Below are 25,919 nucleotides of genomic sequence, written 5' to 3'. Positions count from 1 at the left end.
AGCACCGCGTACGAAATTACCGTAAGGCAGGCTGCGTACGTCATGGGCGAGTTTTAAGGACAAACGTGCTTCCTTCACAGCACAGGAACAGTAAAGGAGAAAACTCGAGTATGGGCTGGGAGAGCAAGTCACAGAAAACGCGCGGCACATCCCTCTGTAGCACACATGCGGCGTGTGTTATCATTTTAAGGCTCCGTTTCACCCATGGGCCGTTCGCCCGTGCCCGTGCCCCCCTTGGCTCCCCTCCCACCCCGGCGCCACGCTGCCGGGTCACAGCGCCACGTACCGACAGCGCGGCTCCCTAAAGCGGGCGGGAGCGGGGGGACGGGATGGGACGGACACACGGGGACAGGGCTCGCCGGAACACAATCACCGGTTTTCTTTCCGCATCGGACACCCAAGGCACGCGGACCCAGAGGGGACACGCCCCATCCGCCGACCCCCGCCGGAGACCGACCAGCACGCCCCGCAGCCGGCAGCCCGCTAGGGGCGGAGGCCGCCCCCAGGGCAGCGGAACCCGCCCGGACCGACGGGCCGCGGCCCAAGGCTGGCCCGCCGGGAAAGGCAACGCCGCCGCCCTTCCCGCGTCCCCGCCGCCGCTTCCGGCGCCCGCCGCGGACGTGCCGGCCCACTCCGCTAGGGCGCCTGCGCACGGCGGACGGCGCATGCGCGCGGCGTGGCCTGCCCTCCCGCTCCCTTCCCGCTGCGGCGGCCCTACCGGCCGCGGAGGATGAGGTGCCCCCGCTGCGGGGGAGGCGGGCCGCGCCGCGCCTGAGCGCTCGCACCCCTTCCCTCGCACCTCTCCCCTCGCAGGGGCGTAGGGCCGCGCCCGCTGCCCTGCCCCGGCATGGAGGAGAAGTACAGCGGGCAGGCCTTGGCCGGCGGCGGCGTGCTGGGGCCCGTCGATGTGCCCACCGCCCGGTAACGGCGGCGGGGGGGGGGGGCGGGGGGGGGGAGCGGCCGCCCCGCTGGGTGAGGGGGGCAGCCCGTCGCCGTCCCTCCCTCTGGGGAGCAGCGAGCATCGCCCTTCAGCCTTCCGCGGGCGGCGGGAGCCGGCGGCCTCCTCCGCGTGAGGCGCAGGGCCGCCGGGGAGGGGGAGGGACCGGGACCGGGACCGGGACCGGGGGCGGGGCCTGGGCCTGGGCCTGGGCCTGGGACCGGGGCCTGGCCCGGGAGGCGGCGGCGTGTGCGTGGTGGCAGGCGCGAACGGCCCTTTCCGCTTTTGCAGGCTGACGCGGTACATCGTGCTGCTGTGCTTCACCAAGTTTTTGAAAGCCGTGGGGCTGTTTGAATCCTACGATCTTCTGAAAGCGGTCCACCTCGTGCAGTTTATCTTTATAGTGCAGCCGGGGTGAGTGTGCAGGGGGTGAAGCCCTGTCCGCCGCTGTTCAGGCACACTTTGTCCATGGTGTTCTCTGTCAGCGTCAAGCTTATACCCCGCCTTATGTTGTTATAGATTAATCGAGGAAGAGAAGGTGTACCAGTGGATCCAGGAAATACTCTGTTCATAGCAGTGTTTTTCTCTCATATCTCTGCTCACTATAATTTCAGAAATGTAGAATATCTCTAGTTGGAAGGGACCCATAGGGATCATCAAGTCCATCTCCCTGCTTCTTGCAGGACTACCTAACACAAAGCCACATGACTAAAAGCATCATCCAGACACTCCTTGAACTCTGACAGGCTTGGTGCCATGATCACTTCCCTGGGGAGCCTGTCCCAGTGACCGACCACCCTCTCAATAGAAAACCTTTTCCTAATGTTCAATCTGAACTTCCCCTGACACAGCTTCTTTCCATCTCCTCGTGTCCTATCGCTGGTCACCAGAGAGAGGAGATCAGCACCTCTGCTGCCCCCCTTGAGGAAGCTGTAGGCTGTGATGAGGTCACCCCTCAGCCTTCTCTTCTCCAAGCTGAACAAGGCAAGTGACCTAGGCCACTCCTAAGTCTTGCTCTCAAGGCCTTTCACCATCTTGCTCACCCTCCTCTGGACGCATTTAACAGTTTCCTATCCTTACATTGAGGCACCCAAAACTGCACACAGTACTCAAGGTGGGGCTGCACCAGTGCAGTGGAGAGTGGGACAATCACCTCCCTCGACCAGCTAGCTGTGCTGTGCTTGATGCACCCCAGGACACAGTCGGCCCTTTTGTCTGCCAGGGCACACTGTTGACTCATGTTCAACTTGCCATCAACCCAAACCCCCAGATCTCTTTCCACGGGGCTGCCTTCCAGCCTCTCCTCCCCAAATTTGTACGTGTAACCAGGACTACCCCGTCCCAGGTGCAGAATCAGGCACTTCCTCTTGTTAAATTTCATATGGTTGGTGATTGCTCAGCTCTCCAGGTCTATCCAGATCTTTCCATAAGGCCACTTTAGCCTTGAGAAACTTCAATGTTTTTGCTACTTCAAAATTGATCATGCTATGACAGTACTGATCATAGGAAACTCAGACATGTCCAAATTTTCTTAAGAAGGGTGTAGAAGACAAGCTTTCTTCCTTGTAATTTCTATTCCTCTAGTTCTTGTGAGCTTCAACTGCTGTTTTTCCTTGATTGAGATCTGAAGTGTAGAAACTGATAGCAAATATACAGAAACAATCTTTGCAGACACAATCCTGCTTCATGTTTACCTGATATGATGTGGAAGAGCATTTCTGTAATAAACCGGGCAGAGCTGGAACATTTGGAACCTCATTTTTGTCTTCTATTTCAAATTTGTTTACATTTCACCATAGTGTTTTTCCCCATCACTTACTCTTGATCCCAGTTGAGGAAGATGTGTGCTGTTCCTTACCATTTCTAACATGCTGTGTATTCACCATTCTGTATGTGAGTAAGCCTTCAGGTGTATGTATCTTGCTAATAAAAAACATAGTAGTATTTCTCCTCAAAATTTCTGAGATCAGTATTTTGATTTTTGTAAATCACAGGTAGAGTTCTCATTAGTCATTCTCTGAAGAACTTGCATTTAAAATTGACCAGAACTGAAGTTCACTTGTCATGACCTTTGTACTGATTTCTGACACAATGCAGCAGGGAAAATAAAACCAGTGGGTGTGGTCAGTGTGGCCTTTTAATGAAAAATGTAGAGAAGCCATGTTGTCAACTGAGCCTGATAGGAAAGGCCTAGTTATTTAGAGCTGGTGTGAATAAAAAGCTGACTGCTAATACACAAATAGAGAAAACTTTCTTCTTTTAACAGGTCTGCATTTTTTATGGTTTTGTTTCAAAAACCATTTTCTTCTGGAAAAGTGGTAACCAAGCATCAGGTGAGTTGACACATGTAATAATGATTCACGTCTTTGTAGATATTCTTGACAGCATGGCTCTTGCCAAAAATGAAAGGGGAACAAAGGTTGCTGCACTTGGAAGATGTGATAGCAATTCCCAGAAGCATGTAACTAACTTTGTGTCTAGTGCACTGTAAAAAACAATCAGCATTTTTAGCCATGTATTGTGAAAAGATTGGTCCTTGGCTCCATACAAGCATCTGTTCTGAGGACTGGATTTGCAAGAAGAGCTTAGTCTACTTGGCTGACTTTGACAGTTTCAGAGGGCAGTTTCTGGACTGCCAGAATGTTGAAATGCTCCAGTCATGTTCCCCATGCCAAAAGAGTGCTTTTGCGTGGTGCGTTGTGATGAGGGGCTAGTCTATGCTCTTCAAACCTGTGTTGAGTTCCCAGTATCCTGAGATGTCAGAGTAGGGCCAGGTTGGAAGCTGCTGTTTAAGATATTTTCATTTGCTCCATATTCATCTTGGTTTTATGTAATTGTGTGCACAAAAACTTGATCCATGCACGATGTCATCAGTGTATGTGCTAAGTAGAGAGAATCTGAAGGATAGCCTGAGAAATGTTACAAATGTCAACTGCTTTCCTGATTAGACATGTATGGCAGAATTTTAAAGTGTGAACAGGCATAAATTGCATCTTTGATTTGTGTTTGGAAAAATCTGTGTGTGTATTGTTTTGCTCTTGTTTAAAATTTTTAAATTCTGCATTTTGAGGATGTGATGTTTGTTGTAGGTACTTTGTCTTGTTTAATGTATTTCCAAAATGAGTTACTTTTCTTTAAAAATTTGCATTTACAGTTAATAATGTATTGAATAGCTGAATTATAACCTGCATCCTGAAGAAAGAATTTAACACATGCATAAATGTATGTAGACTTAAGGTCTTAGTCTCTTTATCTTGGATGTTTTATCTAGTTCTATATATATTTATCAGATACATAAAATAGATTAGAAAACAAACAGCATCTTTGACAGGTAAATGGACTTGAATTTTTTTCAGCGTTTTTTCAGGCTTCTTATTAAAGAGATCTCAGACTATACTATAGAATCTAGTACTGTGGTAGAAAAGAAATAAGTAATTCTGGTTCATGATATGTCCAAAGAAACCTTAGTTGCCTGGCAAAGTAGTTAAGATAATCGTACTCTAAATTTTGCAGAACTTGCAGAGCGTATGTTTTCCCCTCTATTTCTACAGCTGCTGTGCTAGAAGAATGCTAATAGTGGGGTGTTTATTCTGAAACAGTGGAGAAAATTATAATGAAATACCTTTCTTTTGTAGTGGATCAAAATTTTTAAGCATGCTGTTGTGGGATCTATCATTTCACTCTTGTGGTTTTTTGGCCGTACTCTTTGTGGACCACTGAGGTAAATATATATTAACTGTAAACAATGTGTTATCTTTTTAAGCTAATTTTTGTGATCTTTCCCTGTCTTGTTCCTTTGGTTTTTTGTTTTGTATCCATTAGCTCATGACGCCAGCCTCTTGCTCTATTTTTTGAAATTTTAAATGGATCTTTATGCTTTTTCCAGTGAACTCTGTTGTGCTTGGGAAAAGCTACATGTAATTTTCTGTAGAATTTGTAATTTTCTTCATTCATTCTTTGACAAGATGCCAGTGGAAAGTCTTGATAGTGCTTGAACTATTGATGTGAATGATATGAGATCACTGACTGTGGATTTCATCATTTCCTAGTCTCATTAATGTAACCCCAATTGTTTATGTAACTGTTGGGAGTCCATGGCTTGACAGCTAGTGATAGCAGCTTGTATTCCTGTGCCAGGTAACTAGAATCAATTTCTGCATTTGTTGCAGGGCACTGCTTTATCTAATCATATGCCTGTGCTGTGTTGGAATTGGGTGGCATTAGTGCATATACTCTGAGTAAAATCACTTGTGCTGTTTGTTGGCAGTGCTGACTGAGTAACTAAAAAAGAATAACATTAGACTTCCAGAAATGAAGGTTAATGGATTAGTGTCGTGGTTTAACCCCAGCCAGCAACTAAGCACTGCACAGCCGCTTGCTCACTCCCCGCCGGGTGGGATGGGGAAGAGAATCAGAAGGCTAAAAGTGAGAAAACTCGTGGGTTGCCATAAAGACAGTTTAACAGGTAAAGCAAAAAAAGGAATTCATTCACCACTTCCCATCGGCAGGCAGGTGTTCAGCCATCTCCAGGAAAGCAAGGCTCTATCACGCGTAACGGTTACTTGAGAAGACAGACTCTATCACTCCAAACATCCCTCCCACCTTCTTCCCCCAGCTTTATATGCTGAGCCTGATGTCATATGGTCTGGAATATCCCTTTGGTCAGTTGGGGTCAGCTGTCCTGGCTGTGTCCACTCCCAGCTTCTTGTGCTGCACCCCCAGCCTACTCGCTGGTGGGGTGGTGTGAGAAGCAGAAAAGGCCTTGACTCTGTGTAAGCACTGCTCAGCAGTAACTGAAAGATCTTTGTATTGTTAACACTGTTTTCAGCACAAATTCAAAACGTAGCCCCATACCAGCTACTATGAAGAAAATTAATTCTATCCCAGCCAAAACCAGCACAGTTAGACAGCATCTTTCATTAGAGAGAGGAAGGTAAAGCCTTAAATAATACATTTTATGAAGTTGAAGTTTTATCCTCTACACAGAAGAAGGCACACCCGAGAATAATAGGAGTTCTTAATACTGTAGTGCCTTTCTGGGTGCTGGCAGTCTTCCCAAACAGAACCAGTAACGTGGACCCTAGCAGCCTGGATTGCTGTGTGGAGAATGGCAGAAGCATTTGGTAAACTTGACAGCGATTATTACTGTCATGTTCCACTCTGAAAAGCTGTCAATATAGCTTGTTAGTCAGCCTTTGCTATCTGAAGGAGATAGTGTGCAAGTTAGAATTTCTTATTTTCAGCAATTAAGATGTTCTGAGGTTGCATAAACTACTAGACCATTAACACCTCAATAAACAGGATACAGGACAGGACCTCTTTTTTCTGAGCGCCAGAAACTTTGGTTTAGAGGAGGTATTGTAATGGGAATAATAATTCCATTTTGAGTAAGTTAGTATCTTGTTGTGTTACTAGAAGAAAGTACAATTTAAAGTAATCTATAAATGAATAATTTTAATCTGTTCCTTGATTTAGGAAGTTCTTTGTTTTGTGATGCGTCTAGCTGTCCGCAGCTAGATCTATTGCTGGTGAAGGCAAATAGATTTGCATTTATCCTTTTGAATTGTTTAAACTTGCTATTGAAATCACAGGATAAATCTTTGACTGCTGTGTCATTGAATTTTAGCTGAAATAGTATATATTAAGCTTGTGAGATAAACTTATAAGTGGACATAAGTGTTTATTTCACGTTTTTCTAGGACATTGTTGCTGTTTGAGCACAGTGATGTGGTTGTGCTATCACTCCTTAGTGTCTTGTTCACGAGCTCAGGTGGAGGACCAGCAAAGGTATTTAAAAATTCATTTTACCAAATGTAAAAGATACTGAATGCTATAAATTCAAGTACTTTTCTACCTGGAACAAACAGTGTTTTGGACCTATGTTCATAGAAACTGTGCTTTTTTTAGTTTAATTAGTGGTAAAATTATAAAATGTACTACTTGAAATAATAAATATGACATTAAGAGAGAAACAGTGGGTGAAGCTGCTGGAGATCCATGGCAGATACCTGAGAATTTTTTCTGTTTGAAGGCGGAAAAGAACCTTGAGAATGATTTTTACACTTCAGCATTCTTTGTAACAGGATTTGGGGTCCAAACTGACAAAAGGACATATGTGCATGTCGTGGTCCTGGCCTTTAGGCACTGAAGTCCAGCAATACAGTCTCCAGATCCCTGCCTAGCCTCTTCAATGTCTGTAGCTTTTTCATGTACTTTGTTGGTTTTCTGCCAAAAAGTTCTCTAAGTACTTTAAGGTCTGCATGAGCCTGTGTGTGCTGAATACTTGGGCCCAGTCTTTCACTTAATTAGAGATCTGTACTTGAGACATCCTTTGTCTGAGTCCCATTACACACAATTTCGCAAGGTGTTCTCTAACTGTGCCTAATCAGCCCTAAGTGGAATGAGCTCGTGCCAGCACCTAGGAGTCTTCACCACTTTCACTCAAAAAAGTGGAGCTGGAGGAAGATACCTTATGATGTCATATGCCTGAGGCTAGAATACTTGCTGTGTAGGAGAAGGTCTGGTTTTGGTGCTGCCTCAGGCTGAGAGTTTTGAAAACTCTGAATCATAACTGCTGCTGGAGTCCCTTAATCACTTTTAGGCTGGCCTTAGAGTGAGTAGCACAGTCATCTGCTCTGACTCTCTATGCCCACCCCCCTCAAATTGAGATGCTTAGGGCATCCAGCATGAAGCTCTTCGTCTAGAAGACAAATTTTTTCTCCAGCCAGCCACCCAAGGGGTAGATGCAGAGCTTCAGAGAGGTTCTTTGTCAATCTGTGTTGTGGTGGGCCATGCTTGGCAGTTAAGCTGCATATCTAACGCAGCAGAAACAAGGGAGTGATAACGCTGTCCTTTGAGTATTTCAGCTTTATGAAGTGAACTGTGGCAAAGAGGTCAGCTGACTTTCCAAAACAAGAAGGTGATAGCTGTATTTGGCTTCAGAAGATGAATTGTAATAGTATTTTTTAGCTGTAGAGCTCAGTGTCTTGCCAAGATGATGAATACCAAAATTGCAGTGTCTTAAAACAGGGTGGTGAAAGCTCTGGGCGCTGGGATTTCATAGCTACCTCTGTACCATCCCTATAAAAGCACTGCAGAGCTCTGCTTTCTTAGAGCCTTTGCACAGTGCTCTAGCCTTCGCCTCCCCTAAGACAAAATTCTACAGTTTGTCCACTAGATCTTGTTTATGGCTCCTTGCTGCTACAAAATATTAAATCATCAGGCTAAAGTACCTGTGCACTCTGGCAGGCAGAAACACACCATGAAGAAGGAAGCAATCACACTTGAAGTTTGTAAGATACAGGCTTCTAGCTTGTTACAGTGGTGATTTGCCCTGAGTTATCTGGTAAATCTGAAAACCAGAATAAATATAAAATCATATTGTCCAGGTCAATTTTTTAAAAAAATTAAAAAAAAAAAATATTTTTTTCCTCATGTTTTTCTTACTTAACAAAAATATGCTTAGATTGATCAGGAGGAGGGGAGGGAGAGGACTGATTTCCTGGATTTTTTTAGATTAATCTGTTTCAGCACATAAAAATATTTGGGGTGTGTTTTTGTGTTTTGTTTTTTTTACAGACAAGAGGTGCTGCATTTTTCATCACAGCTGTCATCTGCTTACTGCTTTTTGATAATGACGACCTCATGGCTAAGATAGCAGAACATCGTATCCTTTCTTGCTATGTGTAAGAGCAAGAGCAAGTGCCTATTATTACTGGGACAGAGAAAATGTGAAGTTGAGTGCACTGAATTAAATATGCTTGCATTTTTCCTAATAGGAATCTTACCTTTCAAGAATATTATAACATAAGATTTTACTTTTACATCTACATACTGATATTTACAGCGGAATGAATAGCATTGCTTACTTTCAGAACTTAGAACATAGCTATAGATTTTAAATTGTAGTTAAAGGCTCCCTGCCCATTTGCACATCTCAGACCACTTAGGATTGTTAGAAGCTTTTTTGATCAGCTCTCCTTTTTTTTAGAAATTCTAGACATAATGGCTGTAGCCTAAGTCTGTGTATTAAATGGTTGACAGCCTGGCTGGCAGTCTTCTCCATATATCCAGAAAGATTCGTAGAATCACAAAATCATAGAATGGTTTGGGTTGGAAGGGACCTTTAAAGGTCATCTAGTCAAACCCCCCTGCAGTGAGCAGGGACATCTTCAACTAGATCAGGCTCAGAGCCCCATCCAACCTGACCTTGAATGTTTCCAGGGATGGGGCATCTACCACCTCTCTGGGCAACCTGTTCCAGTGTTTCACTACCCTCATCGTAAAAAATTTCCTTATATCTAGTCTGAATCTACCTTCTTTTAGTTTAAAACCATTACCCCTTGTCCTATCACAACAGGCCCTGCTAAAAAGTTTGTCCCCATCTTTCTTATAAGCCCCTTTTAAGTACTGAAAGGCTGCAGTAAGGTATCCCTACAGCCTTTTCTTCTCCAGGCTGAACAACCCCAACTCACTCAGCCTTTCCTCACAGGAGAGGTGTTCCATCCCTCTGATCATTTTTGTGGCCCTCCTCTGGACCCACTCCAACAGGTCCATGTCTTTCCTGTACTGAGGACCCCAGAGCTGGACGCAGTACTCCAGGTGGGGTCTCACCAGAGCGGAGTAGAGGGGCAGAATCAAGTCCCTCAACCTGCAGGCCACGCTTCTTTTGATGCAGCCCAGGATACGGTAGGCTTTCTGGGCTGCGAGTGCACATTGCTGGATCACGTCCAGCTTTTCATCCACCAGTACCTCCAAGTCCTTCTCCGCAGGTCTGCTCTCAATGCCTTCATCCCCCAGCCTGTATTGATACCAGGGGTTGCCCTGACCCAGGTGCAGGACCTTGCACTTGGCCTTGTTGAACCTCCTGAGGTTCACAGGGGCCCACTTCTCAAGCTTGTCTAGGTCCCTCTGCATGACATCCCATCCCTCAGGCATGTCAACTGCACCGCTGAGCTTGGTGGCATCTGCAAACTTGCTGAGGGTGCACTCAATCCCATTGTCTATGTCATCAATGAAGATACTAAACAGTACTGGTCCTAATACAGACCCTTTGAGGGACACCACTCATCACTGATCTCCGTCCGGATAGTGAGCTGTTGACCACTACCTGCTGGATGCAACCATCCAGCCAATTCCTTATCCACTGAACAGTCTACCCATCAAATCCATATCTCTCCAATTCAGAGAGAAGGATGTTGTGGGGGACCATATCAAAGGCCTTACAGAAGTCCAGATGGGTGACATCTTCCCTTGTCCACTGAGGTAGTCACTCCATCATATAATGCCACTAGGTTTGTCAGGCAAGACTTGTCCTTGGTGAAGCCAGGCTGGCTGTCTGGAATCACTTCCCAGTCCTCCGTGTGCCTTAACATGGCTTCTCGGAGGATCTGTTCCATGATCTTCCCAGGCACAGAGGTGAGGCTGACAGGTTGGTAGTTCCCTGGGTTCTCCCTCTGCCCTTTTTAAAAATGTGTGCGATGTTTCCCTTTTTTCAGTCTCTGGGGACTTCACCTGACTGCTGTGACTTTTCAAATACCATGGAGTGGCTTAAAGATTGTTTTGTGCTTTTGCAAATGTGGTAGTCTCAGTTCATCTGCTAGGCTGAAAAGCGGTGTGAAATAGCCTGCGGTAGCTCCAACAACAATGGACTTTAAGCTGCAAGTGGAAGCTGGCTAACATGCTTTCAAAGGCACTGAGTAAATTGAAATTGATCGTGAAGTAAGTTTTCAACAGGTCGTCTCATCATAGTGAAGTGTACTGGCAAAAAGTGGTACATCTTGAGGATGGACAGTAAAAACAAATAAGGTGAAAGTAAACTTTCTCAAGGAGGGATGAAAACATGGAATTACAGATGCAGATGGTATATTCAGGAATAGTATTGATTAACCCACTGAGTTTTCAGTGAGTAAATTCATTGTTAAAGTGCCCTGTAGTAGTTTTCCCAAAAGCTATCATTATTTTAATATTTGCTGCATTATGCTTGTCAATTACTCTTTGTTTTCTAAAGTATAAATATTTAGAAACTGGAAAGATATAGACGATATTTCAGGCAACTTGCTGCTTTAGGGCTTTTAGTGAAAATCAATCTAATTTTTAATGCTGTTGAGTACATTTTTCAAAGTCTCATTGCCAAAATTAACATAAATCCTGTATCATGACTGCTGTACAGTATTTAACAGTGACTATGTGCTCATGTTTTAAAATACTCTTCCCCCTTGTCCTTAATATTTTTAACTATTTTCTGTGGAAATATTTTCATCTTTCCTAAATTTTAAGGATCTGACAAACCTTAAAGCTCAGTTTGCTTACTTCTGCTTTCTGTGGTTGTCTTCTACCTCTGTCTGTTCTTCAGTTAAAAAAAAAAAATCATCAAATGAAACTCTTCCTTAATTTTTTTTTATTTAGCTGAGGGGCATCATGACAGTGCTCTTACCCATGTTCTGTATACAATCATTGCTTTCCTAGGTGTTGCAGATCACAAGGTAAATAACTAAATAACTTGTATTTTAGTAGGTTAATATAAGGTAAGAATTTCACCACCTCAGAGCTAATCAAGCATAAATCAAAACCAAAAAGTTCAACATCTGCACCCCATATTGGAACGGAACTAGCACTTTAATTTTTACATCCTGATTGAGTATGAGCATCTTCAGTATAGCAAACCAAACCATACAATATTCAACTTGTATAGCTGAGAAGGACTTTGCTGTAATGCGTAACCTAAAAAGTCTTATTAAAATTATCATAAAGTATTGTGTCATCAGTATCCTGGATGTTCATAATGCTTTGCATATAAGCTGTTTCTTGCTCACTTTTGGGGTCTGTGTTTTGTTGCTGCTTCTTTATCTTTCCCCAGTCTTTCCTTTATATTAGATGCTTGTATTTGAAGACACAGATTCTGATACTTCTCCATAGTATACTCCCATTATAATTGGTGGCATGAATAACTATCAAAATCTTACTATATGGGATTGACCTATCTGATTGATCTGTTCTGTTAGCTTAGTCTTGTTGCTAAAGTGGCTGCATTGAGGACTAAAACAGGAAAAAAAATATATGGAGCAGCTTAGAGAGACTGGTTAACTGTGCAAAGCAAGTGTGTTCTAAGGGAGATGAGATGCTGTGCGTGCATCTTGTTCATTTGTAGAACAATTTTGAAAGAAAATATTGTGAAGAAATATGGTATGGTGCAATTAAAGGTAAGGGAATGAAAAGGTTATGAAAGGCTTAGAGGCCAAGGTGACATCACACTTTGGGGGTTTACATATGCTTTCAGCACTTTTAATAATGGAAGATGGGAAACCAAGTTTTGTGTGATTTTTCTTTTTCTTCGTATGCTGTTTGCTACCTATTCACTGCTGTTGTATGTCAATTAACACTATTGAGAGTTTTAAACTTCAAGTCATAGTAGGCTGTTGTGAGTAGTGCTGAGGTATAACCATGTATACTATGTTACTGGTTTTAACTAGAGTAACAATTACAGGAAATACCTTGTCTTTGGCTTTTGTTGATAAGTTAAGGAAAGCATATTAATCTTTTTTCATGTAAGTGTCACTTTGTTTGGAGTGAGGTATCTGGCTCTTAAGAGATGCTAACGTGATCCTTCTGTGTTTCCAGGGAGGAGTACTGCTTCTGGTACTGGCATTGTGCTGTAAGGTTGGTTTTCACATGGCTTCCCGAAAACTATCTGTAGATGTAGGTGGAGCCAAGCGTCTTCAAGCTTTGTCTCATCTTGTTTCCGTCCTTCTGTTGTGCCCCTGGGTCATTGTCCTTTCTCTGACAACAGAGGTAAGATAGCAAGTACAAAAATACATCATTTTTTGTAATGCTTCTGCTTTTGAAGTACAATTTAAATCTTTCCTTTAAAATACCTTTACAATTACCAAAGTTGCCATCTTTATTTTTGTAGTAAGCTCTGTTTGAAATTTTTCCTCTATATTTTGATGTATATCTGTGTGATACCATAATTTCCTCTTCTGTGTGATAACTTTATTTCATCTTTCTAGCTCAGATATTATATCCTGGATTCATATACTAACATAGCACAAGTATTAATGACTGCATAAATACAGGGCTCTTTTATTCCTGAGGAGTAGATTATTAAAGACATGTTCGTGATGCCTGCATGCTTATGGAGAGTAGACCGTTGCAAACATGGCGTTGCATATGGCATTGCTTTTAAGCACACGAAAGTATTTAAAGTAAGGTACTGTAGTGCATATTAACTGTATGTCTCTTTCTATAGCTAGAGTGTTGGTTTTATGTGATAAATTTGAAGTATAAAAGTATTTATGTTTTGATGGATTGCTGAAAACATTTGTAATGAAAGTGAACTAGATTTAATGCTGTATATACACACCTAATGGTGAACAATCCTGTTTGAAATGTATTTTTTGTTGCAGAGTAAAGTAGAGTCTTGGTCTTCTCTCATCATGCCTTTCATAACAGTCATCTTTTTTGTTGTGATCCTGGATTTCTACGTGGAGTCCATATGCTCTGTCAAGATGGAAGCTTCCACGTGTGCTCGATATGGATCCTTTCTTATTTTCATTAGTGCACTGCTTTTTGGCAACTTTTGGACACATCCAATAACAGACCAGCTTCGAGCTATGAATAAGCCACCACACCATGAAAGCACAGAGCATGTTCTTTCTGGAGGTGTGGTAGTGAGTGCTGTCTTCTTCATTTTATGTACGTATTCTTATTTATCTTTTGATAAATCTATTGTCCGTGTGACTGGGAAGCCAATCAGAAAATGGATGTGTGCAGAATTCTTTTGGATGAGCTTTTACGGATTCTTTTGGATAAAAAGGGCCTGTAACTTTGTGCTCTTACTGTCTGTCTACAAAAAAAAGAATGCAATAGATCTGTTGTGAAAGTGATGATCTAATCTTACATAGCAATGAAATCTAATGATAAACTTCAAGATGAAGTTGACAATAACTTTGCTGCCTGCAGATTTCATGTAAGCTTTGACTGCTGATAAAACACATTATAAAATCACTGTGAAGCTTAGAAACAGCAACAAAAACTTCAATACTTTCCTTGCAGCTGCCAATATCCTGTCCTCCCCCTCCAGGAAAGGGCAGAAGGGTACCCTTATTGGCTATTCCCCTGAAGGCACTCCTCTCTATAACTTCATGGGTGATGCATTACAGCAGAGCTCTCAGTCATTACCCCGGTTTATTAAGGAGTCACTGAAAGAAATCCTTGAGGAGTATGATTCTAGGCAGATCTTCTATTTCTTGTGCCTAAATCTGGTAAGTGCCTGTTGGTTTTTTTTGTCAAACCCAACCACAGTAGTACATACATAGTACAGTAAGAAGAGTTATTCTTTAAAAGGGCCTCATGATTGATTGTTTTTAAAGTGACCCTTGATAGAGTAGTTTCATTAGATGGAATGTTAAAATAGAAGATTCTTAACACTAATCTTACAGTAAGTGGCAGGTCACTTTGGTTTGTTGTCACACTGCGGCACTGGTTCTATGTGGTAACTATTATACCAGTAAGTAAATACTTGTATGATGGTACGTTTAAGGTGAGGTATCTCAATGTTACCAGCAGATAAGCTGAAACTAGTAAGGCCTTCAAGGATGGGGACAACAGAAGAGTAAGTGTGGGATTGCTTAGTGTCATTTTGGAGTAGGCTAGTTTTATTTCTAGCTTCTCTTTCGAACAGGAAAAGATCATACAGTAAGCAAGATTGATAGAACCTCATTTGCAAAGATCTCTCTTCATTCTTTGGCAATTATTCAATGAAACGGGGAGAAACTTGAAGTATCCGTGATAACTTTAACAAATTCCATTATAGAGTATAAAAGATGGAAAAGAACGCTTATAGGCAGACCAGTTAATAATAGTAAATCATACAGGGAACATGCATGTATTAAAAATATTTCCTCGTGTACCGTTCTCAAAACTAATTCCTAAGGTTAAACACTCAACTAATTGGTGAAGAAAATTCTTACAGATACATAGACAGCATTGCTTTTACACTAATAATAGATCAGATCAGAGTTGTTACATTGTTTAATGACAAAATGCTGAAAATTTTGTCTGCACAATGTTAGTTTAAAATTCTAAATGAAAACTTAAATTTACTCCTGTGGAGGGTTGTTTTCTTAGGTCTAAGGCTTCTGGGAGTGTAGGTTCAAAAATGTCTCTTCATAGACTTGGAATGTATCGCTTTTGTTTTGTTGGAGGAGAGAGAAAATGGTCTAGAAATACTTCAAACAATACCTTTGAAAACTATCAAGTGTTCTATGATAAGAGTTTCCTGCTAGCTACCAAGACATTAAATTACAAGTTAATCTTTGAGGAAAAATTCAAACTCCCTTTTGTTTTAGGCTTCCACTTTTGTGGAGCTTTTTTATGGAGTATGGACCAATAGCCTTGGTCTCATTTCTGATGGATTTCACATGCTTTTTGATTGTTCTGCCTTAGTGATGGGGCTGTTTGCAGCTCTGATGACAAGATGGAAAGCAACTCGCATATTTTCCTATGGGTATGTATATTAGGTTCTTGAAGGACTATCTGAAAATTATTCTACTTGCTCATTTTCAAAATGTCCTGCTATAAAGATATGTTTGGGAAGTTTTAGTGTTGCATGCTTCTGTGGGGTTTTTGCTATGTCTCTTCCATTTGTGGTCATGCTATTCCCCTCTTACCCCTGCAAAAAAGTGTCTGAAATGTAATTTTCATTTATCTCTACAAATAAAACTTTATCACTGTGAATATTATTTAGAAATTGCCTCACTCTGTATATATATATGTATGTCAAACAAAAATATATGTTCAAAGTCAGTGTTTATATGAGGATTTCAATTCTGCTGACATAATCAAAATTTGTATGGCTAAATTGCATAGCAGTTTAGCAGTTTGAAGCCCTGAATGTGCACTATATATAAAAAAATACTTACATTATTATAGCTTTATACTATTGGTGTTTGGACAGTTGCAAACTAGCTTCCTCCTTGTCAGAAGTAAATAACCCAGAAATTAAGGCACAATTTTGTGGCATTGAGGAAAAAAATCAAAGCAATCTTAATGCTGTATTAAATGTATTATGATTTTATTTATTATAACTTTGAAATTTGTTCAGAGTACCCATTCTTCACTCTCAAAAGTACATATGTTTGCTTTCAGGTATGGACGTGTAGAAATTCTCTCTGGATTTATTAATGGCCTCTTTCTGATGGTAACTGCTTTCTTTGTCTTCATGGAATCGGTGGCCAGACTGGTGGATCCTCCAGACATCGATACAAATATGCTAACTGTAAGTTTTGTCATTCTGTTTCAGTGTTGTTTGGCAGTTAATGGTTCATTTATGTTTGTCTTAATTAAAAAAAAAAAAAAAGTTAGGAGACTAAAGTTGCATACTCTAATCTAAACTGTGCCTTGACTTTTTAACATATTCTAATTTTAAAGTCCAAACTTCATCTAGTTTTAAAATATGAAAATATATAGGGGTGAATATAATTTAATTGTAACAGTTAAATTGAATTTTTTTCTAAGATGTTACAGCTGTAATCTTTTTAGATGGTTGTCTTTCTACAATAAAAGATACTGAGTAAATAATCTGTACAAGACTAAATTTGGTTCAGCTGTTATGTATACCAATGTCAGTTATTACAGAAGAGATTTTGTGTTAGTCTCTGAGAAACCTCAGAAATCAGGCAGAATTCATAACATAATGCTGAGTGTGTTACTATGGCATAAACAATCCTGAAGCTGTGCATAGCTAATCTTAACTACACCAGCGTCTCTCTACCTTCCACAGCCTCTTCAGGGGCTCCCTACTTAAATTTTCAAGCTTCCATCCATTTCTTTCAAATGCAATAGTTCATTTTCTTCAAACTAAATTTTTTTTGTTATGGAATTCTGCAAATCCATGCCTTCATTTATCACATTTCCAGCTTCACTTGTTTTCTTTCACACGCACACACAAATTTGTGCTCTCCTGCTCTCTTCGGTAACAAAGAGAAAGATTTTTATGTAGGCACAATTAGAAATGGGCACTGCTGGAACTGAGGCCTGATTTTTTTTTTTTTTTTCTTTTTAATCTTCAATATTTGCTCCATTTTTACTACTGATTTTGTTTCTTGGCGGGGGGGGGAAGGGTTGCCCCCTCTATATGAGCACAGTCTGCATAGCCAAGAAAAGGTCTAATAACACCTGAATAGGACTTGCTTAATTCCTCTATTAGCTGGAATTACTCTTATGCTTTGCTTGTTTTTCAAGAGAAGAGCAGAAAAATAGGCAGACAGATAAAAAGCACAACTCGACCAGTAAAGCAGCAGTTGCTGTCTTCAGTTGAGTACAATTTTAGATGAGTGTGCGTGTCCTACATACAATATAGAATTTGGGGGGGAGGGGGCAATGAAAGCGAAGCAAACCTTGTATTCGAACCACTTTACCTCTTTATGAAAGTAGATAAAATCAATCACCCCTTCTTAAAACTAAATTTGCTATCTTGTCCTAATTTGTGGATACCAGGTTTTGCATTTTGGGTGGGGTTCTTGGGAAGGTTGGGGAGAATTGGATTTTTTTGAGAGGGAAGGAAAATTCCTTTGAAACCAGCTTGTATACTGAAAGGAATATGATGAGGAATCCATATTAGAATAATCCTGTTGATGTTAATGCTTCCACAGTTTTTCTTAATTAGGTGCATAGTGTTTCTGATTACCATGTTCTAGAAAATAAACTTGAACTTCTGGGCAGATGTAGTGAAGTTTAAAACTTCTCTTCCTCTCACAGCCAGTCTCTGTTGGAGGGCTGATCGTAAACCTTGTTGGTATCTGTGCCTTTAGCCACGCGCACTCCCATGGGGTTTCTCGGGGAGGTTGTCACTCACACGATCACAGCCATTCTCACCACGGGCACAGCCACGGCCATGGGCACAGTCATGGACATTCCCACGGGACTTCTGGAGGAGGCATGAATACCAACATGAGAGGCAAGTACAGATTGTTGAATCGTAAATGATGTATGTGATTTCCAGCAGGCTTTGAAGATTCTCAGAATCAGACCCAATACTATGCATCATTCTTAAAATCTGTCTCCAGAAGTGATCTGACAGCCATTTAACACGGTATACATGAATTTCTCAAACTGTTTCTTCGTTAGTGAGTTCAACTTGAAGAAACACAACTTGAAACATTTCTTTGCATGGCTTTGAAGAAACATAACTTGAAACGTTTCTTTGCAAGGCTTTCTTAGGTGTGGGTAATACTTAAGGACCAATAAAAAGCATTAATCTACAGCCTTCACTAAGATTAATAAGTAGTCATTGTAAACCTTACTGAATAAGCTTAAAGTCCTTGTTTCTAAGTTCCATCTGGAAATGAAAGTACAAGGTCTCTATCTATAAAGGTATTACCATGCTTCTAGGTATCACATGATAGCTGGTTGTAAAAACACTGGAGGAGGGGATAAGAAGCAGAACAAATGCAGGCCAGCAACCTAGAATATGCTTCTATTTGTGATTCAGAAGATAACAGTGGTAAAGATGAAACTTTCTTTTTCAAATCTAAATTCAGAAGCTAACTGAGAAGGGCAATATATCTAAAATTTCAGCATAGCTACTTCTTAGAATTTTTTCCCCTAGCAGTTAGAAAGTAGTTATTTACCGACCACCTGGCTTATAAAAAAATCTATAAAGGAATGAGTTGTTCGTGTAAGCTTGTCAGAGCATAAGCATTTTAGCGAATAGTCTCATATTTCATTGGTTATATTACTTCCTAATTCAGTTGGCTATTCTGTTGTCTGGCATTTTTGTGAAGTCTGCCCATACTCTTAGCTGTTTCAGTATTCTTTCAAATCCTGACACTTAACTAGCACTAATCTTACAAAAGGTTAGAGATTATTTTTCTATGCCCGTTGAGTGTACATTGAGAATGCTACCCATCCTTAAAGCAGTATAAAGTATAAAATTCATAGCAGTAGCAGATAGACAGTCTTATAAAATTGGAGCAGAACTGGCATACAAAAACCAAATGATACATTAGTGTCTGTCCACATGAGCAGGCCAATGCATTTGCACTGATCTTATCCTCTGTTACGGATCAATGAGTCCCTCTATACGCAGTTAAATGATTATGCTATACAGTACAAATCCCACTAACAATTTAAAGACTCTTCACGTTTGGTTTAATCTGTGAATGCTTGCCTAGATCATTGCACTGCGGAGTAAAAATGGTTTTTTTTACATTGATTTGTAATTAAATTTTAGAAAAGCTAAATGTTTTGTTTAATTTTGCACCAGGTTAGGCAGCTAATTGCCTCTGTTTAGCTTGAGGGGCGTTTATTACGTTTAATAAACCCTACTGTGTTTCCGCTGTTGAACATGTATGTACATTTTAAACAGAGCTGTTCAACTTAATCACTCAGTTCATTTTGTTTTCAGGTGTGTTTCTGCATGTGTTAGCAGACACTCTTGGCAGTGTTGGTGTTACCGTATCAACGATATTTATTCAGCAATTTGGATGGCTCATAGCTGATCCACTCTGCTCTCTTTTTATTGCTACATTGATTTTTCTTAGTGTTATCCCACTATTGAAAGATGCCTGTCAAGTGCTTTTGTTGAGGATACCTCCAGAACAGGAGAAAGATCTGCATGCAGCTTTAGAAAAGGTCAGAACTACAATTCTAAATGTTTTTATACACAAACATACAAAGCTAAAACTTGTTAATAATTATTAAACTCAAGTAGTTCAGTCTGACAGCTTCCGTTGTCTTAGACAACTTAATGTCTTGGGTTGTTTTAATTCTATTTTGCAGATATGTGACAGGATTAGGAGTTCTACTGATGAAAGTTGTTTTGCAGCTAAAAAAACTTGTACTGTTTTTTGCTTTTATGGGTAGCTCATCATTTCAGACAATTATGGTAACAGTGCAGGAAAAGTACTTAGCACTAAGAAAGTAAGGTAGCAATTCCCAAAAGCTTGCGGCCTTTTTAAACTTGATGTGTACAGTTCAGGCTACAAGATTATATCTTGAGCCTGTAATTGCAGGTTTTCTTATTTGTCCATACCATGAAGGGCATGCTGGTTCACAGTAGGTGAGATGGAAAAAGTACAGCTTTTTTTTCTAATTACTTTTTCATTCTAGTCCATTCTTTTCCTGTCTGCTGCAGTACGGTATCTACTTTGAGGTTGTACTTAGTCTTCACTGTTGGCTCATTTGAAGTTCCTGCCCAGAATCATAGTGCAGACCTCAGTGTGGGAAACACCTCTCTGTCAAAGAACTAGTTACATGTTCGTTGAGGATGCCATCAACTAGAGGCAGCAAGGAACACTATCCTGATGTCCTGTCAGTTAGTAGAGAGGGAGATGTGTTCTTGTCTGCATGAGAAAGAAAAGAATGAATGGAAGTTGGCTGGGAGAGGCTTGCTTAGCGAAAGGAAAGTGAGGTGCAGAGTGGGGTTTCACTTTTTGACAAGGGAAGACAGCAATTCTGGGAGACCGAGGGTGAAGAAGGCACTTTTTGAAAACAGTGAAAGAGCAATTCATTGAAAGATAATAGAAAAAGCCTTTTAAAAAATACATCACAGTAAAACAATATGGTTGCTGTAGGTTGACCCCACCCAGCAGCCAGGCATCCACACAGCCACTTGCTTGTTCCCCACTTTACCACCACCACTGCTGGTGGGACAAGGGAGAGAAAAGGAAGAGCAAAAGCAAGAAAAATCTGGGAGCAATACAAAGGCGGTTTAACAAATGAAGGAGAGAGCGAAAAAAAAAAAGCACTGCACCACCTCCCACAAGCACACTGATGCCCAGTCAGTCTCCAGGCAACAGCCACCTTGGAAGCCAAAAAACCCCCTTCTTCCTCTACCCCAGTTTTTACTGCTGAGCATGGCGTTATACAGCATGCAGTTTCCCTCTGGCCAACTTGGGTCAGCTTTCCCAGCTGTTTCCCCTCCCTACTTCTTGCCCACCCCCAGCCTACTCACCAGGGCATGAGCAGAGTGGGAAAAAGAAAGCCTTGACAGTGCCCAAGCACTGTTCAACAATAGCCAAAACATCAGTGTGCTATCAGAACTGTTTTAGGCGCAAATTCAAAACACAGAACCATACGGGTTGTTGTGAAAAGAGTTCACATCATCCCAGCCAGATCCAGTACAAAGATCAATTTAATAAAATGATAAAATTATGGGAAGATACTATGTCTCTGAATTAAGTGCAGCTATGATAACTAAATAGCTGCTTATCCTGGATAGTGAGGTAACAGATGCCCTAGAAATTGTTAAATGCCCAGCCAGCCTCCTGGTTGGTCTATACGTTGATGTTATTGTGATCTGTACACTAAATGACTTTTTTCTCTTCCTATTTAGCATTGCACTGTGCTCGGTTTTTCATTTAGTTTGACTTTTAGCTTCTTGTCTTTGACAGTAATAGCAAGGTGACCTTTCAGTACTACATACTTCTGAATAACAGCTTAGCTGGAAAGCTGCTTTGTTATACAGCTTTGTTTCCCTGTGAAATATTTGCCACCAACATCCATGTACGTACACAAGTTTAAAATGGGTTCTTAAATTAATTGTTGCTAATGTAATTTCTTTACAGATTCAAAAAATAGAAGGAGTCATATCTTACAGAGATCCTCATTTTTGGTGTCACTCTGCAAGTGTTGTGGCAGGTACAATACATGTGCAAGTGGTATCAGATGTGATGGAACAGAGAATTGTACAGCAGGTAAGGTACAAGGTTTTTAGACCCTAACGTCTTGATTTCTTACTCTGTAGCCCTTTTTCAGAGGCTGAAGTTTGAAGCTGCTGTTTGTGATTATTTTTGTAGTTTTTAGTTAATGTCTTGGAGCTGGTCTCTAGTGCTGTACTTCCTCTTGCCTGCTAGCTTGGAATTAGCTGCATAAAGAGTTGTTTGCTAAAACATCTACCAAAAAAAAAAAGTATGGGCATTTTTTTCTCACTGTTGAAAGTGGCACTACATGTGCTCTGAGACAAGGAGGAGGAGGTGGATTTCGTGCTACAAAACAGGCACTAAACAGTAGGGATATCGGGATGCTAATCATGGGTTTATAACTGGCTTGCTAGTATCTGCCTGCCTTGGGGTTTTCTTTTCCTTAAAAAGGTGGTTATTTACTTATGCAAGACACTGAGAATTACCCATTATGCAGAAGTTGCAAAGCTATACCCTCTGAAGCTCAATTTTCCAGAAAATTGAATTCTTCATGATGATATTTTTTTAATCTACAGTATTTCAGAGCCAGAATACTACTGCAAGTTACTGTGAGATGCATATTAAGTGTAATACTAATGTTAACCATACTGTTCTATTCAGGTTACAGCAATTCTGAAAGATGCTGGCGTAAACAACCTAACTGTCCAAGTGGAGAAGGAAGCTTATTTTCAACACATGTCTGGACTCAGTACAGGATTTCAGGATGTCCTTGCAATGACTCAGCAACTAGAATCCATGAAATACTACAAAGATGGTACTTATATCATGTGATAGAAAGTTATGTTCACCAAAGGAGGTGCAAACGGTGAAGCTGTAGGATTCCATACTCGTATTTTTGACAGGAGATCTTGCACATACATGTACAGAAACAAATGTACTATATATTTGAATTTTTTTAAGCACTATATTAAAATAGGATCAAGGTGCTTTTATAAAGGAAATAAGGACTTGAATATTTGCTGTATATGTGAAAATAATGGAAATCTGTACTTGGTGTTTATTAAACAGAAGTCTGGATATGTTCCATGCTTAATCTTTTACGAATGGAACATCATGATTATAATTTCATGTTAGCAGTGGGAAATGGAAATAGTTTATATTGGAATGCAAACGTAATTGTTGTGGTTTAAGCCCAGCCAGCAAGAAGGCACCACACAGCTGCTCGCTCACTCCCCCCCCTCCCAGTGGGATGGGGAGGAGAATTGGGGACAAAAAAGTAAAACTAGTGGGTCGAGATAAGAACTATTTAATAACTAAAGTAAAATAAAATATCATAAAAACAATAATAATTAATAATAATAATTGTAATGAAAAGGAATATTAACAAAAAAAAGGGGGGGGGGACACAAGAAAAGACAAGCGATGCACAGTGCAATTGCTCACCCCCTGCTGACCAATGCCTGAGCAGTGATTGGCCCCTCCCGGCCAACTCCCCCCAGTTCATATAGAGAGCATGACGTTCTATGGTATGGAATATCTCTCTGGCTAGTTCAGGTCAGCTGTCCTTGCCATGCTCCCTCAGCAGAGCATGAGAAACTGAAAAAATCCTTAACTTAGGATAAGCGCTACTTAACAACAACTAAAACATCAGTTTGTTATCAACATTATTCTCGCACTAAATCCAAAACACACTGTACCAGCTACTGAGAAGAAAATAACTTTGACCTAGCTGAAATCAGGACAATAATCAATTGAAAAATATTTTTCTTTCTTTCAAATGTAGCTTGAAGACTTCTTGAATGAAAAATAATTACATGCTTATTACAGGGAGTAAAAAACAACATGAAGTCATGTTTTTTGCACACTTTGTTAGATAATAGAAATAAACAGTTTTTATATTATGTCTCAGCATACAAATCTGATTTCTAAACTTAATGAATCAGAGCAAATAGATGTTACTGTTTTAAATTTATGTCAAGTTATTTTTTTAAGGAGAGAAATCCACAGGTTAACAGTGAGAAATAGGGGAAAAAATTGTAGACACTTTTTTGTTTCCTGAGAAGACTTAAAAAACACACTGTAAAATAAATTTTTTGTACTTTTTATATGAATAACTGCAAACGCAATAGTTTGAAGCTTAAAGTAATTAATCAGTGAGCATCCTGGCACACAGGTAAACTTCACTTCTTCAAGATACATTATTCTGTCATTTACTTGATTTTTTTCATAATACCATAACACAGCTGTAGGTGTACTGTAGCCAACTATACCTTTTTGTCTTACCCAAGGAAGCAGTCCAGATTTAGAATGCTAAACTGTGACAGTAGTCTGGGACTTGGCACATTGCTGAAACAAACTGTAAATTGAGACTTCTTGACTGGAAAGAGAAAGAGTGTGTTTAAGAAAGAATTATGCGTGTTGGGGTCTTAATACTGCAAAGAAAACAATCTCTTGTCTTCAGTGAAAACCTGTCAACAAGGTAATAACATAGGTCTTCAGAGATAGTTACCTTACAGCTGTTTACAGTCTTCCTGTGCCCTCTTTTCTTCTTGTCTGAAGCCCTTAAATATTTTCCTTGGAATTCAGCAAATCAATTCAGTAGTTGGCAAGAAATGAGGACATCTTTCATCATTCCATGTATCGTGGCAGTCTTATTTTGTCATACTGTTTTCTCGTTCTGGTATTTAGGATCAGTACCTTTATCAGTATCATGATAAAGACTGGACTTGATGTTGGTGGAATTTGAGGATAGACCGATGTAGGAGTTACATGGTCAGATCAGATTTACCAGCAATGCCGTTTGAAACATCCTTGAGCAATTCTGCTTCTCTTGTGATCAGACTGTTTATGGAAACTGCACAGTTTCTTTTGTAACTGTTAAACAAGTTTGCATTCCATTGTCCCCCCACACTCCCCACGGTGCTGTGTTAAAACACTATCTGCAATACGGGGCTGACTTGAAAAACTGCAGCCAGAAAGTTTCTAGAAGTCGCATTGCTTTTACATACAGTAATGAAGATTGAGTGATCACAGTCCCTCATTTCTCGGGGTAATGCTGCAGAACCAGCAGTGTTCTTAAAGCTTGATCCTGTTTTCTTCCGATTTATGCCTTTGGCGGTGCTTTTCTCACCTTGCCTCCTCCAGAAGGCTCAAGTCACTTGAATAACAGTGCTACAATTACACTTGGCCTATAAGCAGGGTGATCTTTCAGTTTTGAAAACCATACTCGAACAAAAACCTTCAGTTAATATTTACACGTGCCACTCATGTTTGAGGTGATTGTACAGCGTTTCACCAAACCAAGCATTAGCCCCATTGTGATAGGTAGATGAAAACGGGGGTGATTTTTCTTTTCAAATCAAGTTAGCTTAACATAATGGAAAAGCCTTCACGCTTGCCACAACTTTCTGTGAGGAAAGGCTGATTTCCTACTTCAGCTGCTAGCAACAGGACCTGGAACCAGTGAAGGTGGCTGGGACCACGTTAGGTGATCCTGGCAGCGAAGGTGAGCTGGTACCTGGATACTTCAGGCAAGTGCAAACCTGCACCTTAACACGCGTTCAGCAGGTTTTTGTGTGTTGCTCAGCAGACATGCAGGGAGGACAATGGCAATAAGTGTTGTCTATCTTAAATTCGTCGAACAAGAACCGGTATCCGGCAGTAATCCTCCAAAGCAGCGTTCAGGCTTCCCCCCCGGCAAGATCTGTTAGAACCGTGCTGCCAGGGCGGGTTTTCAAATCGCAGGTGTGGGCCAGCTGATTTATGTTTTAATAAATACCGTGGTGGGGGAGTTTTTAGTCTAGTCACTTGATTTGCGTGCAGACAATTGCAACAAAACACTTTCGAAGATGGAACAAAGATGTAAAACGAACTGCAGCTATGTATGGTACATCTGGCGGCAAGCCACGTATCTGTGCATAACGAGTTAAAAAATAAACGCGTTTTTCAGCAACGCTGTAAGTGCATCTCGACTTCTCTGGTTCAAACGTCAGCTGGGATGTAAAGCGCAAAGTTGCCGGGGAAGAGCCTGCGTCAACAGCGCGCTCTGGGTCCACCTCCGGCTGGGAGCGCAGGAGCCGGTCGGGGGCAGGCGCCGCCGAAACAGGGGCTGCCGGGCCCTTCCTTCTCCTGGGCCCGAGCGCCGCCTCCCGGCGGCAGCCGGCCGCGGGGCGGGTGGTGGGCCTGTCACCGGCGGCTCGCCCGCACAGGGGCTCCCCGCCGAGGCCGCCGCCTGCCTGTCGCCCCCCGCGCGGGGAAGAGCCCCAACCGCCTCCGGGGCGCGCACGAGCAGGTGCGCCCGCCGCGGCCGTAGTCCCGCCCCCTTTCCAATGACCTTGGGC

The 25,919-nt window shown here is 41.3% G+C and overlaps 1 protein-coding gene across 2 annotated transcripts; it reads left to right on the top strand.

Annotated features, from left to right (window-relative positions):
* The first annotated feature begins 679 nt into the window (after positions 1–679).
* Positions 680–25,531, top strand: LOC128137115 (zinc transporter 5-like). 2 transcript variants are annotated; one of them, XM_052777784.1, is made up of 16 exons: positions 680–921; positions 1,229–1,351; positions 3,204–3,270; positions 4,573–4,658; positions 6,637–6,724; positions 8,516–8,603; positions 11,345–11,421; positions 12,557–12,727; positions 13,342–13,630; positions 13,991–14,199; positions 15,286–15,443; positions 16,085–16,214; positions 17,696–17,894; positions 19,344–19,570; positions 21,505–21,633; positions 22,240–25,531. In XM_052777784.1, exons 1-16 carry the CDS (start codon positions 848–850, stop codon positions 22,408–22,410), a joined length of 2,286 nt encoding a protein of 761 aa, XP_052633744.1. In that variant the 5' UTR covers positions 680–847; the 3' UTR covers positions 22,411–25,531. The 2 variants fall into 2 exon arrangements, with proteins under 2 accessions (XP_052633744.1, XP_052633743.1); XM_052777783.1 differs by lacking the exons at positions 680–921; positions 1,229–1,351; positions 8,516–8,603; positions 11,345–11,421 and having other exon boundaries at positions 2,897–3,270.
* Positions 25,532–25,919: the final 388 nt, after the last annotated feature.

Source organism: Harpia harpyja, chromosome Z, assembly GCF_026419915.1.
Source record: "Harpia harpyja isolate bHarHar1 chromosome Z, bHarHar1 primary haplotype, whole genome shotgun sequence".
NCBI classification, from domain to species: domain Eukaryota; kingdom Metazoa; phylum Chordata; class Aves; order Accipitriformes; family Accipitridae; genus Harpia; species Harpia harpyja.
The sequence above is the reverse complement of the archived record's forward strand: the minus strand, read 5'-3'. Positions and strand labels throughout refer to the sequence as shown.